Source organism: Anabrus simplex, chromosome 1, assembly GCF_040414725.1.
Source record: "Anabrus simplex isolate iqAnaSimp1 chromosome 1, ASM4041472v1, whole genome shotgun sequence".
Classification (NCBI taxonomy): Eukaryota; Metazoa; Arthropoda; class Insecta; order Orthoptera; family Tettigoniidae; genus Anabrus; species Anabrus simplex.
Window position 1 is genome coordinate 687,020,685 of NC_090265.1, and position 20,120 is coordinate 687,040,804.

General features: G+C 39.2%; 1 protein-coding gene across 1 annotated transcript in view; it reads right to left on the reverse strand.

Moving 5' to 3' along the window:
• The window catches only part of Mms19 (MMS19 nucleotide excision repair protein), a 187,216-nt gene that overhangs the window by 15,985 nt on the left and 151,111 nt on the right, over positions 1-20,120 (reverse strand). Inside the window, exons 15-17 of the mRNA XM_067135913.2 lie at positions 14,743-15,022; positions 6,968-7,121; positions 2,291-2,458 (exon numbers count right to left, since the gene is read on the reverse strand). Of these exons, the coding sequence (XP_066992014.2) occupies positions 2,291-2,458; positions 6,968-7,121; positions 14,743-15,022 (602 nt within the window). The remainder of the gene's footprint in view (positions 1-2,290; positions 2,459-6,967; positions 7,122-14,742; positions 15,023-20,120) is intronic.

Sequence of the window (20,120 nt, forward strand, 5' to 3'; positions counted from 1 at the left end):
TTTTTGTTTTGTTAACATCTCCAGGTTGTATGCTGCAGTACAGTGCAAATTCACTGGGTCAAACAGGAAAATTACAAACAAAAACAAAATATTATAATACGAACATCTCTTTTACATTTCAATAAGAAATGTGAACTGCTTTCACTTTAATCACATCTTTTGCCCTGTGACAGGTTAAATAAATTATTTTCTAGCACATTCCCTTGACTACTGGGTCATTATACCAGACTTGGATGACACTTTCAATCATCTTAATTTGGGTGGTGCAGTTCAACCTATGGATCCTAGCCTTTATAATGGCCCACAAATATTCTATGTGGTTCAAGTCTGGTGAATTCCTCAGCCAGCTCAACACTGTCAACTTGTGTCAACTGCCTGAAGATGATGTGGCTGAGAGCCAGATCTTGCTGAAACAGCATGTCACCATCAAGAAACTGGCGACACATTTTTGGAATCAGTTTTCTCTGCAGCACTTGGATGTACTTCTTGCTGTACATGGGTGAAGTGTCTCTGGTCCAGAAGCCATGAAACAGCTCCTAAACATCACCTCTGGTTATTTGGATGCCTGCTCAACTGTGGCTGGGTTCAATAGGTTCCCCAGGTGAGTACCAAACAAAATTGGTCCTGTATCCATGAACTTCAAAATGCATCTCATCAGAAAAATCACTTTACAGCTCCACAGTGCAGTCTTTGTATTTCTCCGCCCAGGACAGCCTTTTCTTCCTCACAAGGCATATCTGGAGCTAACAGGGCAATGTGCGCAGCAACAGCAAATGGTGGAAGCATCCACATCCATCACAAGATGTCACCGCTGATCATCTTTTTCACATCAAAGCATCATCCCTGGCCGTAGCTTTGCCCCTTCTTCCACATTGCCCTTTTCTTGACGTGTCCACAGCCCCTGAATCTTCATGCAACTTGACAATCCTTGAAACACTTGATTTCCCAACTCCATCTGCGTTTGCTATCTTCCTTATGTTCATCTACCTATTTTCACTGACAATGAAATTCTATGACTTTCCTGCTTCTGATTATCATGATACTTAGTAATAATGCGAGCACTGTGGTAAAGGAAAATTTTCAAATTCCTCCTCAAAAGATTACAACATATATCCAACAGATAAAGGAGCATGTTGGAAATAATAACACTGACGAGATGAATGTTTACAATACAGATCAAACACATGCTTTTAGTACAAACTTGCTGGAAACATGACTTAAAATATATACAGATGAGAAGATTTGTGAGGCAGTTGTAGTGTCTATCATAGGCTTGCATAAGTAGCTGCTGTTTGGCAATGTGGCCCTTACAATGCTCAGTGCAAACTCAGGGCAATTTCCTTCACGCTGATAATCAAACAAGGTAAACAAGCACAAGTTCACCTGCCTGCTGCAGGGGGCCGGATTGCTACTCTTCCTCATTCTGTGGTGGACTAGCATGACTCACAGCTTTGGCAAGTCAACAGGGGTCAAACTGATGGTATATAGGAGGCACACATGTCCACTGTCAGACAGATTAGAGGTTAGGGTTCTGGAGAATAGTCTGTCATTAAAGGTGCGAAATGTACAATCCAATTCAAACAATGCAGCATAAATTAGAAATGTTTAAAGTCCTCTAATATTCTTTTGTAGAGCATAAGTTGTATGAAAATAAATCTTTTTAGGAATTTCAACCATTCAAATGAAAATAAATAAACTATGAAACATCTTTGGCAATAAACATAAATTTGAATATTATCTAAAAATAACACAACTTGAATATTTTCGTGCAGAATTTTAAATGCTGATCTCAAATTATATGAACTAATAACAAGCAACGTTACTGAAATCACCATAAAGGTAAAAACCACATGCATTATTACTCATACAAAACATTTAAGTACAACATCTGAACAGGTGCTGCAACTTCCTGTGTAAGTACACAATATCTTGGGATAATATGCGTCAAATAATTGAATTTATGAGCAAGGGCAGGACACACTCCACTAAATTAAGAAGAGTGCAGCAAATTATTTTTCCTAAATTTAATGATGCTACAAAATGTGGAATGTCACTGCATTACTGGCACTTGATGCAATGGCCTATGCAAGCTACTATGGAGTTAGATATGAAATCTTTCAAGGCCAGTAATACATTTATTAACTCCTTTAAACAACGGTACAGAATATCTTTTTGAAAGGTTACAAAATTGTGTCAAAAAAAGAGACACTGCATGGGAGTACATTATTAAAGTGTGTGTTGCTGTATTTGGCCATAGAAGAATAGGAACATTTATACTGACACTACTCACCATGAAGTCTGGAAACTGAGCAAGGTTTAAGATCCGTGGAATAAATGTTTGAAGGTGATCCTCCAAGGCATTGTGTTTCTCTTCCAAAATACTTTCAAGAGTCTCGAGAGTTGTTAGCAAGAGAAGGCTTTCTGACTGGTCCAACGACTCCACAAGTAAGGGAACCATCTGAAATATAATTCATACATTAAAGCTACTAAGAAATGAGAGTAAGAAGTCACTACATGATCAAACAGCATTACTGTATTGACCTGAATATAAGATGGCCTTGCATATATCCTGAATTTTTGGAAGGGAAGAAAAATTTTAAAAATGCATGTAATTTCAATATATACAGGCTCTTCTTCTTCTTCTTCTTCTTCTTCGTTTTGCCTCATCACTGAGGCGTCAGTACTATCATAATATTCAGCCCTCTAGCCGATGAACCATACTCTGCCAAGCTCTACTATAAGACAATTCAATAAGTTTTAAAGTAAATCTAACAAGGGAATGAAACCTAGTATACTAGATACTGTTGTTACTGGTTGGAGAGCCAAAGCATGTGCATTACAGAGAAAGTTATCAGAGATGTCGATATACAAAATTTAACCCATTGCCATACTTTGACGGAACCTTCCATCCTGCGATCGTAAGGTGGTAACATACTTTGACGGACACTTCCGTCCTCGTGCATGGAACATTTGTAAGTTCATTATCATGGTTAGCAGGTCAGAGAGATTTATTCTGTTTGTTTTGCAGCCCACCCGATAGATGTCAGATGATACCTGAAGCTATTTTCTCTATGGAAATAGTAACTCTGAACTGAAATATGGAAAATAAAAAGCATCTCAGTTTGCCGTTAGCTGTAAACAAACATGGTGACATCCAAGTGCAGCATGGATGAGGCTATTTGTAACTGACTTGAAAATACTGATGTTGAAAGTGGAAATGATTTTCTGGAGAGTGAAAATTCTTCTTCTTCTTCTTCCAGTGATAAAAGTGATTCCAAATTCAGTTCCGAGGTAATAGTGCCAATCAAAACTACGGGACAAAACCCGAATGCAACAAGAGCGGGTGAGAACTCTAGTAATGATACTTGGAATTGGGATCTTGTTGACAATAAGCCTGTTTCTGTAACACGCAAACGAGTTTCTGAAATTCACTCTATAGTGAGGAGGAGGTTGGGGAATAATCCAAAAGAAATGGACGTAGTGAATGAATTTCTAACTCCACAGTTCTGGGATGACGTTACAAAGGAAAGCGATGTCCATGCCTCTACATTTCTTGCTAATTTATCTGCTTCCCTTGAAGCCAGTAATACTTACGAACAAAAACATTGGTTTCCTGTTACTATAGATAAACTAAAAGCTCACTTTGCTCTGTGTATTCTTGTTCTTACTGTAGGTATGTGATTCGTCAAATTTATGCTAAAGTGACTGAAAAATAAATAAATGGTATGTAAGGGAATACTTCCTTTCACAAGTAATGGTACACCAAAGGGTTAAGGTGCAATGGTCAACATGAAGAGACAATACAATCATATTCATGAGCACTGTGAGATATACTATACGTAAGTTACAGTATATAGCGAGAGAGATAGAAACACACAATAGGACAAACACAATGGCAGGTCGGTGTGCGAACAGGAAGCAACAAAAAGACGATACAAGGACAAACATAAAAAAGACAAACACCATCTCCACGACCTCATACAATGCTAATGCTACCTTCATAAAAATAGACTGCCGGGCTGAGTGGCTCAGATGGTTGAGGTGCTGGCCTTCTGGCCCCAACTTGGCAGGTTCGATTCTGGCTCAGTCCGGTGGTATTTAAAGATGCTCAAATACGTCAGCCTCGTGGCAGTAGATTTACTGAGACGTAAAAGAACTCCTGCAGGACAAAATTCCAGCACCTCGGTGCCTCCGAAAACTGTAAAAGTAGTTTGTGAGACGTGAAGCAAAATAACATCTCCTATCAATCCCAGTTCTTCTATATCCATCTCTCGTTTCTGTTTCCCCAGCTTCATCAGGACGCAGGTATCAACACTCATTGAAGGGCCATCTTAACAGATATTCAGTCCTCATGTAGGAAGTGCAGGAAATGAAGATGACCCTGATTAGAGAATGCAGTATTGTGAGTGGTTTTGGAACAAGGTGCAAGAGGATGAGGCCTTAGCAGAGAAAGTTGTTTGGTCCGATGAGGCACAATTTAAGTTAAGCAGAACTGTTAACCGGCATAACTGCGTCTTCTAGTGTGCAAACAATCCACAAGTTTTTGTGGAAAAGGCTGGTAATTTACCTGGAATTAAAGCTTGGTGTGGGTTTTCATCTAGTGGTCTAACTGGACCATTCTGTTTTGAAGGAACAATAACTGGCCAAGTGTACCTGAACATGATACACACATCCGTCTTACCCGCCATCCGCAGACTCTATGGAAATGAGGAATTTTGCTTCCAACAGGATGGTTTACAACTACGTTACCACCAAGATGTCTGTGCGTACCTTGGACCTTGATGACAATCTTCCAGGGCAATGGATAGGATGAAGAGGTCCGAATTTTCCACCACGTTCTCTGAATCTAAATCAGTTGGACTTATATCTATGGGGAATTTTTAAGGATATTGTATACCGTAGAAAACCACTTACAATGTTAAAGTACTCAGAAGTGTATAGATGCCGATAGTGAGCGTTTTGAGCAACTGTTGTAACTGGAAAACTTGGTAGGTTGAAGATGATTAGTTGCTCATCATTTTTTGTTTGTGTGAATTCAACTCGTTATGTTAACACAGTTTTTTTCTTTGCTTGAAATGTGTGTACATTTTATTGGCACCCTTTGTATTATAAACTAACACCTGAAAACAGTGAAGCACAATGCTGTATATTGGGAAGTATCACATTCATACTTAATTTCAGTACCTAATATTTAAATTAAGCGATCGTTTTCTTCAGCCTTTATTTCTAACAGGTTAACAATTGCTATCAGCCACATTATTTACACATTTATTATGAAAACATGTTCTCCCCATTCGTTTCAAACTTGAATGTCTGTTTACACAAAATAATGGGATTTATTAATCGACTTAGACAGCACTTTTCAATGTCGATGAGAAATCTCGCTAGTGCACAACAAATCGATACCGAAGGTTATCAATCATGTTCAATATAATAGCTTGAGTGCATCAATATTCATAACAGAAGAAAATAATGCATGCTAATTCACTCGTAATAACAGATGAAAGGGTTCTTGTCGTAACCGAAGGGTGTTACACAGTTTAATAGAAACAAAACAACTATCATTACAATGGGGTTCTCGTTATATGCCGCACTCGTAGCGGATTTCTACTATGGTTGTTAATTTTAAAACCAAGTTACAGACAAATGTTTTGAAGAAAAAGAGTATTTTGACGCTGGTAATGTTGCTGTTCACCCCTCAGGACAAAAATCACATGGCTATTCAACCTGGAATATGTTTTGTGGTATTTAAATTTAAAGAAGTAGTTTAGGTCAAAAATTTAATTTCATCATAAGATTCATTTTCATTGTAAAGAGAGAGAGAGAGAGAGGAAAAAGAAAGAAATTGAAATTGTTTGTGTTTTCAACATAGGTACACAGTAATGACAGAGACCATTTTATATAAGGGGACTGGGACATAAAGGATGCTCGTAATAATGTGGGAGCAAAGATATTCAACACTCATTTACAAATTAACTACCAGAAAATGAAATGCCATTGTCAAAAATCACAAACAAATGATAACAAATCAAGCTGGGTAATTACCAAAATTTACTTCCAACTTTACCTTTGTGTGCTGCAGGTAGTCACAAGTGGAAGTTATGAAATTTTGAAAGCTAGCCAACCATACATAGTCAGCCACTGATGCCAATCATTTCAGTAAGAGAAGAAAGGAAGTCCCCAGTGAAGTAACACTTAAGACTGGCGTCGTCGGCTGTAACTCGATCCGAGTATATATAACTTCTTCCTGCATACATTGGCCAGTTCAACTCAGTTTATGGATGTGTTTACGACCAATCCTGACATAAAACATACACCCCCACAAATCACACTGAATGGATGGAGGAGGGTGGGGTTGTAATTGACGGAGTTTTCCTGCTTGTCGCTTGGCCTCTTGATGCCTGCGGCATTCTCTTTCAAACAAGTTGACAGCGGTGAATGTAGTGTTCCACCACAGTGAGCGATCCACAGCACGTTCTTCCCATGTCTGTATGTCTATACCAGTTGTTTTCATGATGTGTTTCAGCTGGTCCTTAAAACGCTTAAGAGGGGCTCCACGAGGTCTTACTGCTGGAGCAAAGTTCACCATAAAGAATTTGGCGGGGAAGCCTGGTATCACCCATGCGGTGAACATGACCTAACCATCTCAGTTGATGAGCGATGATTGTTGCCTCAATGCTATTTAGCTGCGCTTTGTCGAGAACTGCTGTGTTGGTCACGTAGTGCTGCCACTGGCAATCATTCTAGAAAGGAGGGCAATTTTATCATTGAAGGGATGTTAGTGTGATACTATTTTGGTGAATGTTGTAGGTTTTATAACTAGGGATGTTCACAGAACACAAGGAGCAGGAGTGGACGTTCAAAAGGTTCAGCAGAAAGAAAGAAAGAAAGAAAGAAAGAAAGAAAGAAAGCTGTATTCCACCTCTGTGTGACATTCTTCACACTCCATTAGTAACCTACATCTTACCTGTTGGAAGTCCATGAGCAGAACTTCCTTAGGCACACCTTGAAGTAGATGAGCGAGGGCTACGAGGTAGTTCACTTGAACTGACTGGGATGCACTGCGAAAACTGGATACCAGCTTGGGCGTGACCATGAAGAACCTCTGTTTATACAAAATTCTACAAAGAGAATATTAGGAAGTTAAAAGCTCAATCAAACAAGTCAACACAAAGTGGCATACATCATGTTTCAGTTTCTTTATAAATACTCAATGTACAGAGTGTAAATAATCATATACTTTCTACAATTCATTCATGGCCATTGGAATTTAAAGTTTAGACCTTGTAATGTTATTGGTTTTATATCTGAGCACGTAAGCGTAGTCATTAAGGGACCAAGCTAATTCTTTCCCTGTTAATACTGAAGGTGCTAATTTATACTTATTTTCTAAATGCTGGGTTTGATTGTGTTGCGAACCATACAGTTTAGGGACCCTACTTGCCGATACGACGTCTCACAGTTACCGTTCATCTCGCATGTTGGCAGTATGTAGTCGTATTTCTTTTCGTGGCTTGCGAGATTATTTGTACTGTCATTGCCGTATTGTAAAAATCACTTGTTACATTTGCGAATATAAGTAGAGCATATTTTCTTTTTCTGTAGGATTGTAAATCTATTTGGATAAGACCAGGTAAGTAGAATTGTGGTGTGTTTGAATAATGCGTTTAGTAATGTACACTAGAATCCAAAAGTTAAACATAAGTTACGAGTAAGCAGGGCAACAGGAAATAGACCACAAATCGCAAGACATATGCACCTGCCAACCTTATGTGTGAAAGGAGTGTTCCCTGCTTTCACTACTGGCATAACCGCAAGATAAACACAGCCAGTGCCTGCACCCCATATTCCCTCAGTCGTGTTTGCCCTGTTATAGTGTGTGGAGTGTAGCCTTGTGGTGAACGTGACAACACAATGGCACGACGACACCATTTGAACTCCGACTTGCCACCTGGAAGCAGGCCAGACACAGACCGAAGTCGCTGTATCCTTGAATGTGACACAAAGTGTCATTTCCAGGCTTTGGAGATGATTTTGAAGCACAGGAGATGTTTGTCGAAGGCCAGTAACAGGTCGACCAAGGGTAACCACCTCACAGCAGGACCGATACCTGGCCTTAACCGCCCGACAAAATCGGAGTGCACCTGCAAGACAATTGTCGGCGGAGCTTGCAGGCGTCTCAGGGGTTGCCATTTCCTGGCAAACTGTGTATCGGAGGCTCAGAATAGCAGGGCTGTTTGCCCGACGTCCAGGGGTGTGCGTCACGCTCACTCCAGCACAGAGACGGACCTGTTTACTGTGGAGCCATCAACATCGAAACTGGACCATGAATGAATGGAGGCATGTGCTCGCTTCACAGATGAATTTAAAGTTAAAAACTTCATGATTGTTCCGTATTGAATAGAGAAATAAGAAGATGTACAATATTATAGGGAAGGATCCACCTTTCAATACTCCGTAGTAAGTTGAACTAAAAAGTAGTTACAACCTGTTTATTGGGACCGGTTTCAACACATTTCAAGTGTCATCATCAGCCAATTAGCGAAGATCTTAAAACAACTAATATATTGAACACAGGCAAAAAATTAACATTGTATCATATCGTAGCAATTCAGTTAATGTTCAATATATTAGTTGTTTTAAGATCTTCGCTAATTGGCTGATGATGACACTTGAAATGTGTTGAAACCGGTCCCAATAAACAGGTTGTAACTACTTTTTAGTTCAACTTACTACGGAGTATTGAAAGGTGGATACTTCCCTATAATATTGTACATCTTCACAGATGAATCCCACTTCAGTTTCCAGAACGATTCCCATCGCACATTACTCTGGAGAGAACGGGGTAGCCGATACAACTACAGGAACATTGTGGAATTGGGACCAGTATGGTGGTGGTCGCGTCATGGTGTGGGGTGGCATCATGTTGAAAGGCTGTATGAACCTGCACATCTTCATGGGTGATCCGAGGAACACTGTTAACACTCGGAGATACAGGGATGAGGTACCGAGACCACATGTTCGAATATTAGGAGGAGTGGTTGGTCCAGGCTTCCTCTTAATGGACAATAATGCCCGACCGCACTGCTCTGTTGGATGAATTTCTGGCTGGGGAAGATATTCATTGCATGGACTGGCTAGCGAGGTCTGCAGATCTGAATCCTATAGAACATGCCTGGGATGCATTGGGGAGGCGAATTGCATCCCGTCCGTCTCCACCATGGACCCTCTAAGACCTTCGCATTGCCCTTTCGAAGGAATGGGATCGACTGCCACAAGAGCTCTTGGGCAATCTGATAGAGAGCATGCCATGTCGCTGCGAAGCACGTGTAGCCGTTAGGGGTAACTATACGCCCTATTAACAGCTTATTTTGTTGTGGAAGACATTGCCAAGTTTAGTTAGTTGTTGTCAAAGGTGTACCTTAGCTATCAGAACCTTTCTGACACCGTTTTTTTGGACAAGTCGTGTGACATATGGTGTGTGAATCAGCTTCCGTTTGTTCAGCAATCCGTCTGATATTTCTATCAGGCGGTAAGGCCTCGTTTAGTGATTATGCTTAACTTTTGGACACTAGTGTAGTTGGTGTGAAATGACGAATGCAGCATTTTATTAATATGGTATTATTTCATCTAATTCTTCTTTTACTGCTCCTTCTTTTACAAAAACATTTGTGCAAAAGAAAGGAAAGACATTAAGTAAGTTCTGGAACTTTTGAAAATCACACCACAAAGATTTATTAAATAAACTGCATCGTTCAAAACATATCCCTCTTTTCATATTAACCTGCTGGGCTGAATGGCTCAGATGGTTGAGGTGCTGGCCTTCTGAACCCAACTTGGCAGGTTTGGTCCTGGTTCAGTCCAGTGGTATTTGAAGGTGCTAAAATACGTCAGCCTCGTGTCGGTACATTTACAGGCACATAAAAGAAATCCCATGGGACTAAATTCCGGCACCTTGGCATCTCCGAAAACCAAAAAAGTACTTAGTGGTACATAAAGCCAATAACATTATTATTAATATATTAACTTTACATATACAATGCAAAACGCATGCATGATGAAAAAAGTATGAAGTGTTTCCAAATTTTGTTGGGTAGTTTTTAATTGGATCATCATCATCATCATCGTCATAATTTCCCCTTATCCAGCTCCTGCCGGGTGGGGTATTTATGGCACTTCTCTATCTTCCTCTTTCCTTCAACCATTCCTCTTCCACGATCTTGTCCCAGACTAAATTTAGTCTTCTTATGCCGCTCTTCACTGATTCAATCCATCTTTGTTCTAGGTCTTCCTCCCACTCTCTTGCCCTCACACTTTGCCTCCAGTATCTGTCTTGGAATTCTATTCTCCTCCATCCTCTCCACATGTCCAAATCAGCTTAGTTTATTCTTTTCAATTCTCTCATTTAGCTTTCCTATCCCAACTTCCTTCCTAACGTCTTCATTTCTCAATCAATCAATCAATCAATCAATCAATCAATCAATCAATCAATCAATCAATCAATCAATCAATCAATCAATCAATCAATACTGATCTGCATTTAGGGCAGTCACCCAGGTGGCAGATTCCCCATCTGTTGTTTCCTAGCCTTTTCTTAAATGATTGCAAAGAAATTGGAAATTTATTGAACATCTCCCTGGTAAGTTATTCCAATCCCTAACTTCCCCTCCAATAAATGAATATTTGCCCCAATTTGTCCTCTTGAATTCCAACTTTATCTTCATATTGTGATCTTTCCTACTTTTAAAGACACCACTCAAACTTATTCATCTACTGATGTCCTCCCACGCCATCTCTCCGCTGACAGCTCGAAACATACAACTTACAAGTAATAAATCTCATTGTAGACCGTATTGGACATCAGATTATGAACATTAAAATAAGAATAATAGTTAACACCACCTTTCCAATACTTTCCTTATATTTAGGAAATAAACATTACAACAGGCGTTGTAAGATGGGACATGTTTTGCTTAACTGTCGTAAACATCATCAGCCGAAAATAAATCTTAGCCTAAAGTTTGGTCAGGGCCCCGAACCTAGTGTCCTTAAAATATATGCTACCCTAAGAAACAACATTTACATTTAGAAAATCAAATAGGCTTAAAACTAGTGTGAAAAAAACAACATAAAAGACACACAAACGTGTTGAAATAGAGGATAAAAACAGAAAGTACAATACAGAGCTGGTAGTGAAATAATTAAAATCATTAAGGTATCATTGCTACCAGTCAGTCAATCAGAATGTTCAAACATGAAACAAGAGTGAAAATATATAAGTGTTCATCATGGCTAAGTGAAAAAAACACGTAATCGTGTTGCCAGAGGTTAAAAACATAGGGTACAACACAGAGCTGGCAGTGTAATAATCAAACTCATAGCTGCCAGTCAGTTAATAAGAATGTTCATCATGACAAAAAATGATGATTATATTCTTTTGAATGAAAAAATAATTAAATCACACTCTTGTATAGATACGTGAGACGGGCAAGAGAAACCACATATTGTAGCAGATATGGAATAGTAACACTTCAAACAGGAATTGATCACGCCTGAAGCCGCTTCATTTTTACTGGGAGTTCAAGATCGAAACGGATAAAGTTTTTTTTTTCTAGGGGCTTTACGTTGCACCGACACAGATAGGTCTTATGGCGACGATGGGATAGGCAAGGCCTAGGAGTTGGAAGGAAGCGGCCGTGGCCTTAATTAAGGTACAGCCCCAGCATTTGCCTGGCGTGAAAATGGGAAATCACGGAAAACCATCTTCAGGGCTGCCGATAGTGGGATTCGAACCTACTATCTCCCGGATGCAAGCTCACAGCCGCGCACGGCCAACTCGCCCGGTAACGGATAAAGTAAGATGCCAAGTGTGTGAACTGAGATCTATTATGTTGGATGAGCGTTGACTGGAGACATTAGCCGTTCGAGGGGGTGTATCACGCAGCAACGGGCATACGTTTAACAGACCCCCTCGAACGGCTAATGTCTCCGGTCAACGCTCATCCAACATAATAGATCTCAGTTCACGCACTTGGCATCTTATTTTTTCCGTTTCGATCTTGAACTCCCTGTAAAAATGAAGCAGCTTCAGGCGTGATTGAAGTGTTTCTACTCCATGTCTGCTACAATATGTGATTTCTCTTGCCCGTCTCACGTATCTATACAAGAGTGTGATTTAATTATTTCTTCATTCAAAAGAATATAATCATGATTTTTTGTCATGATGAACATTCTTATTAACTGACTGGCAGCTATGAGTTTGATTATTACACTGCCAGCTCTGTGTTGTACAAATCTACCAGTCCACATTTTAGGTACACTCGAGAATGTGAGCTTTTCGATATTGAATATTTCAATTACTTCCAATGAGAATACTGTTATACATGAAGCACATATTTGAAAAGAGTCATTTGTACAGTTTTCTCTTATAAAATTCTTTCCTACAGTTGGATTTCTTGCAAATTCCATTCAACTCATTAATTTAAACTTTGAGATGTAACACTTATCTGATACATGATTCACTGACCAATGACCTGAATTTATCTTGGGCAGTGTAACCAAAGGATTGATGCCATATTGATCAATACTTCTGTATCTACATTCATGCTTGAGTGCAATTTCAAGAAAAGTATTCACTTCCACCCATGAAACTTATAGCCACATAAGGCCTACACATGAAAAAGTATGATACTATAGGACTAACTCAGCCAGAAAAAAGCATGGGAGAATATCAGATAAAAGTTATGAGATGAATACAGTAGAACCTCGATTATACGTTCCCGGAAACTACGCTTTCCCCTACTATTTGTTCAAATTACGTGGTCCCGCGAGCATCCTAATTAAATCACGTAAAAATCCTGCATCATGCATCCCTTGAAGAAACTATTTCCTGGATCAAATATCCAGAAATTTCAGTCCCATCAACGCTAAATCCTCGATCATACATTTTTCAAGAAACTGTATCTCACAAAAGGACGGCTACGGCATACTCAAGGATCTTGGTGTTAATGTCCCGTCATTGCGATAAATAGAGGAAGTATTGTACTGGAAAAGCGATCAGCGGTGAACTTGCATAAGGGATCATCTTAGCATTGCATTCGGGTGGTATTGGTTAGAGAATCCTCGGAAATCATAAAGCAGAGAGTGGCCACAACAATTGGAAGGAGACAGAGCACATTTCGACAGCTCTCCTTGAAGACTGAACCAGTTTCGTCAAATGTTCGTACTTGCAAAATGTCTACATTTTTATTTTTATTTTTTACTTTTTTCGATTGTATCGCCAATCCCTTGGTGCACTGTATAGTCACTGGGCTTTCCAGCAGGAATCTAAACTGCTCTTTAAGTAACACAAATATAGTATTTTAATATTATCGTATACGATTATGTTATCGAGACCAGAACAGATGTTGCACCTTACATACCTAAAGCCATGGGAGGTTTTAGGATTGCCTATCACTGTTTTGGTCCTAATATAAGACTGGGAATTTCATGTTTTTTGTGTTAAAATGTTATAAAAACCGCAGTAGTTTTATTTGCGCACGTTACATTTAAAAAGTTTGCATCATTTCGCACTCATACCGACTTGTACAGTGAGTGCGCTTTCCAGCTGAGCTCAATGTCACGAATAACCGTAATTTCTGAAGTTTTGATGATTTTTTTTCTATTCCCAATTTGATTGTAATTAGTGACGGGCAGAATTGAATATAATGCATTCAAGAACTTTTGAGAATCAATACTTGCATTCAAAACCATACTCTCAAGTTCAGCATAACCTTTAAAAGTAGATGTAGGCCTAATTTACGCAGTACAAGATTTCCATAAACTGACCACAAACAGTACACCGGTGACCAAATTCCAATGGAAGATTAAAATAAGGAATTTTGCCTTCATGTAGGGCGCTTTTGTATCTAGTGTGTTTTATTTTACTAGATTGGAGAATTATAAAAAACTACTTGTAGTCGATTGTTGTTTGGCTTGGCATTACCTGTATTAGATTTTTAGAAGAGTTTGATGAAAGTTGCTGAATTGAAAGAAGGTTACAAAGGAAACTGATGAAGTTTCCCTGGTGAAACTGAATGTAAAGTTTTGAGATTTTTAAGTCGTGTAGCGGTAATTAATGTCTGAAGCCGGCCCCGCGGTCTAAATTGCCTGCCTCTCATCCGGAGGGCCCGGGTTCGATTCCCGGCCAGGTCAGGCATTTTTACCTGAATATGAGGGCTGGTTCCAGGTTCACTCATTCTACGATTACCTTTAATTGAGGAGCTATCGAATGGTGAGATGGCGACACCAGTTTAGAGAGCCAGGAATAACAGTCGAGAAGATTCGTCAAACTGACCATACGTTACGTCGTAATCTGCAGGCCTTCAGACCGAGCAGTGGTCGCTTGGTAAGCGGAAGGCCCATTGGGGCTGTAGTTTGGTTTGGTTTAGGTGTGTCTGTAAGATTATACATATTTAATTATTGTGATGTTTAGCCAAATTGTTGATGGTTGAGTCTTTCCCAGATTTTCCACTTTCCCATGTTGTACGGTTTTTTTTTTTCCGTGGTCCCTCCAAAAACGGAGAATCAAGGTTCCACTGTATAGGGAGAATTCCTTCTTGCAAGGAGCTCCTGTTTATAATAAGCAGTGAGGTTGGACTTGTTTTTAGTGTGGAACAAAAGGATCTGTCTTTGTTGCTTGGATGGAGTAAGTATAAAGGTTACAGTGAGAATTAGTTTAAAGAACAGATTTCTGTTTCTAACCTTATAATGCAATAGCTGGAGGGGTTTAGGTATTCCTCATTCTGTTCCATGATCAATTTGAAGCCTGCCGCTGCTTCCATCCCCACCACCTCGTGGGCAAGAAGCTCAAGCAGGTAGTCCACCCACAAGTCCATCTGCTCGTAGCCACGCATCACAAGAGCTTTGGTAACCCACACACACAAATGAGTTGCGTTCAGCTTCTGCTGCCTTGATGTGTCACAACTGATGGAAGCTTTCACCAAATCAGACACTTCACAGAGTAACCTGGACAGCTCCTCACCTACATATAACATAAATCACTGCTTGTCAAATAATTAAGGTATAATTTCAAACAATGTAAGAGTTATGTCAATTGAAGAACATGAAAAGTTCTCTCCCAATGACTGGTCAATTGGATTAGACACCCCTTACTGTTTCTAGTTGCCATTTCCTTAATCACTCGCTTATCACAAAAGATTCTGCATTTACTTGCCTATAACACCTCCCTCGCCTATTTATATAACCCCCTTGTTTTTCAACTATTATCAAGAAAAAAAGGTATTTAAAAAACACAAAAAATCTTTCAAGTGACCAGGCAGTAATTACAACTTTTCAGTCAACGGTAAAACCCATGCTTCTGCACCACCTGTGTACTGGCCTTGGCCACCCACTCTTTTCCACTACCAAAGATTTCTCAATTACCTTCCAGCTCCGAGCTCCGTGTCACATGGCTGCATGTAGTGTGCAATTAGAAGGATTTGATACACAAACAGGAGTAGAAATGAGCTAGAGAACAAATTTAAAGTTATAAGAGCGGGAGTCATAAATATGAATAAAGGCATATAACCAGAGAGACAAATTACTGGGAGCAAAAAAAATCTAATTCCTTCTGTGGTGCAAAGAAAGGAAAATAAGAAAAAATAAATATAAAAGTTCTGGAGTGGGTTAGAGAACCAAGATACAATGGAAATGCTGTAAATCATGAAATGATGCAGTTTCAAGTGCGTGAAACTGCACAAAGTCTTGGAATTGTGGGGAAGGATTTTAAAGCAAGTAGAGGTTAGTCAGAACACTTTATGCGCCAAAATGGACTAAGTTTGATGAGGACATCACTGTGTCAATGGCTGCAATCAGATTATAACAACACAGTGACAGAATTTTATGGCTTAGTCATACGACTTCGGACATTCCATAGCACTGAACTCCATTCAGCACAGGGCAGCTGTGGTGCAAGCGCAGCATTTAGTTGTGACCAGTCAGCTGTGGTAATACAGGAGGGGCTAAAACAAAATTGTTCACAATGTGCTAATATCACATTTTTGTAAATAAATAATTTTGTATGTTGATGTAAAGGAGCTACATGCCTTTTCCTACTTTTAAACCATGTCGAACTAACTAATATTATGCAAAATTTTCACCTATTATATCCTCCCCAACATTTGAAGTTGAAAATGACAGAAAAAGGGGGTGTTATATGGTATATACAGACCAGAACTTAGATATTTATTACTACATCCTAAAACCAACTTTAATGGTGAAAAAAAAGTTTCAATCTTCTCATTAGGGCTGGTTAAGTGAAATGATTTTTTAAAAATCAGACTTCTTTAAAAAATCAGATATTAGAGATTTTAATCATTAATTTCAATTCAACCTGTGCACTAGGTTCTACACACTTGAGTTTTTTTTAACGTGTATTTCAATGAACTGACAATTTTGATTTGTATGCATATTCATTATATGTGAGTATGAAAATTAAACGTATATTATACCAATCAAGAGTACTGATATTTCTAGGGTATGAAGTTACAATAATACCCAAAAAAAAGTTCATATACCATAGAAGAGCATTAAATTATTTTATTAAAAGTAATTATTATATTACTAAAAAATACTAAGAAAAATCCTGAGGAAAACCCTAGGGCCTAGGAAAGTGGGGCAAGAACTTTGATGGCGACTAAATGTGAAGGAAAAAAAAAAAAAAAACCCAACAGAAAATCACATAATCGTTTAAAAAGAGAAGACTTTGTTTCGTGATAATGAAGTTATTTGCTTTACGTTCCATTAACTACTTTTGCGGTTTTCGGAAACGCCAAGGTGCCGGAATTTAGTCTCATAGGAGTTCTTTTGTGCCAGTAAATCTACCGGACAAGGCTGACATATTTGAGCATCTTCAAATACCACCAGACTGAGCCAGGTTTGAACCTGCCACGTTGGGGTCAGAAGGCCAGTGCCTCAACCGTCTGAGCCACTCAGCCCGGCAGACTTTGTTTCTACAGACACATCAACAGAATGCCACAAGAGAGAACAGTTAGGACAATTCTAGAATATATGGAGAGCAGGAAGACCCAAATTAACTGGCTTAAAGGAGTCAAGGACTGGGCGAGTTGACTGTGCGGTTAGGAGCGTGCAGCTGTGAGCTCGCATCCGGGAGATAGTGGGTTTGAACCCCACTGTTGGCAGCCCTGAAGATGGTTTCCCGTGGTTTCCCATTTTCACACCAGGCAAATGCTGGGGCTGTACCTTAATCAAGGCCATGGCCGCTTCCTTCCCATTCCTAGGCCTTTCCTGACCCAGCGTCGCCATAAGACCCATCTGTGTCGGTGCGACATAAAAAAAAACAGCGAAAAAAAAAAGGAGTCAAGGAGGACATGGAGGAAAATAACATAGTACAGGATGTTGTACATAGTATTTTATTAAAGGAAGATCATCAGCAAAGTTATGATATTCTGAGATCAAATGATCAACGAAGTTCACACAAGTAGGAAACGGCTCGGCAACACCTGGTCACAAGAATGTAAACAAGCTCATTCCAAAAGGTTGAAGAAATACTGGGCTGATGAAAAGAAGAATGAGAAATGAATTATGCTTAACATGGTCCACTGTAGACCCTAATGAAGAAAAAACCTATAGATTTCTTTTTTATGAACTCAATCCACAAAATCACCTACTGGCATTTCTTGATGAACACAGTGGCCAATTGCAGAAACGATGACTAGTTTTAAGCCTCAGACAACGTCTACCTAAACAACATCTAAGTTGTGGACGACATTCCATTGCATAAACAATGTTCAGCCAGTGTTTAGCTAAACGTTTAAAGTTTCAATATTGGTTCGAAAATGGAAATAAAAGTTTCTTTCATGGAATTCTTCACTTGTCGCAACCAATGAAATTCGTCAGTGCGCACGCCAAACGTTAGTCAGCTATTATCTTCCTACACATTACTGAAATATGGCTAAGTATGAACATGACTTGGCCACAGTTAAGAATATCGTTTTCAGTGAAAATTAAATCTCAAAATATTATCGGCACGCCACCATACGATGAAGTGTAGCTTGGATTATTGTGTTGTTACAGTGAGTGTTATCTAAATAGCTTCAGCGAAGGGAAGGTGAAACAATAGTACTGTGTAAGTGAATGAGTTGTATGGGCTATATAGATGTAGCTTGCATTCTGGAGATTACAGATTCGAAATGCACCACTGGCAGCCCTGAAGATTGTTTTCTGTAGTTTCCCCATTTTTACACCAATAGTATTTAAATATTTTCTTATTAAGGTCCACCTTTTCAATACAAACTGTTCAATGTTTCACATTACATTTACATTCAGGGACTAGTTTCGACCTAACTGTAAGTCATCATCAGCCTTATAGCAAATCACACAAATATATCGAAGAAAATAAACAATGTATAGACATAAGGGTCTTAAAAAACTGTATGCACAACTCATAGAATTGAAGTTAAGACTGGTTACATAAAATAAAATTCTGTTGAAAGTTCAAGCATTTTAAGACAGTGCAGTGTCAATGAGATAAAAGTGATATATACATACCATGTATTAATTACGGTAATGTTCAAGAGATGCGCGCTGCACAACGTTAAAAAGTTGCTACTTGAAAGAGATTCATAAAAAGCCGGTGCGCTGCATTACATTAAAAAGTTGCTTCTGATAGAGATCCTTAAAATGCTGGTCAAGGATGATGCATCCAAGTTCAATTAAGGCTGGCTCCTTAAATATGCTGCCTTCTATTCAAAGTTCAACTGAGCCAAAGTCAAGCTGCCCTCTTAAGATATTCATATATTCAGTATACAAGAATGCGATGCATGTTGATTGTTGTGCATGGAGGTCTAAATATATAGCAGTAACTAAAGGTGGTTGGATTTTGCAGTTCAATGCAGACCGTACAGTTGACCTGGATAAATGACAACTAAGATAGAAAGAGTTACATTAGGGGGAAGACTATAATTAAATGATGTATGTCGTAGGGGAAACGCCTCGTGCTGCAACGTGCTACACCAGGCAAATACTAGGGCTGTTATTATGGCCACGGCTCTTCTTTCCCAGTCCTTACATTTTGCTATCTCATAGTTGCCGAAAAACGTATCTGAATAAGCACAACGATTATAAAAATAAAATAAAAATACTTTCACAACCTACTTAAGCAAATATAAGTGAATCGCCACTGGTTAATGTATGTGACAGCCCTCTGATGATCAAGACAAGTAATTCTGATATGGATGTAGTCAAAGTAACCTATAATTCCATGGAAATTGTTCCACGTAAATAAAATATATTGGTTGCCAAGAATTGCAGTCAAGTTGTCAGTTACCAAGCTGTCGCTTACGTCAGTCTCAAGAAACAAGTCTCATGAAAAGCAAGGATGTATTTTAAACTGTACCTCACCATACATTTCAAATGAATTACTGCGATCTCACAGCAGACAACCCGCAGAGAGGCCGTCGGACTAAACTTTCTTCCCAGAATTGTCTCAACATGATAATACAAATGATATGTCTCATGGTACATAACCTCTGATTGTGATTCACTCCTCACATGTGAGGTTAAACAGTGTTCTCGGAAGTGTTTAAACATGGCCGGTTGAACATTGGTTTTAGACATTGTCTAAGTCATAATTAACATCTTTGCAATGCGGCAGCCATACGTAGACATTGTCTAAACAGCTGGTTGTTTGTATCAGTCCCATTTTTAGCCATGACAAGATGGAAGCTGCTCAGTAATGATGTTATGAAGGGCGCTACTCACAAGGTGGGTCATGCTGCAACAGAACTTTCTGGCTCAATGAGAAAGGCAACGACAAACTACCTCACTAGTCATCTTGCCTAGGCACGCCTCATTTTAGTGCCAACATTGGTTTCCGTGGTTTCCCTATAACCACATAACCTTACGTGATGTTATCTGGGAATCCAACCAGCCTCTGGACTGATGATTTAACCATATTTTGGGGCTGCATACTCATCAAACTAACTGTTATTGTGTTCCATTATACAGGGTAGCCAACAATCTTATCTTTTCAAATTCAAGGTTTTCCCCCCAGTATTCCAAGATGAAAAGGTAACCAATTATTATTATGATGATGGCTACGGCCTTTCTGGAAAACATTG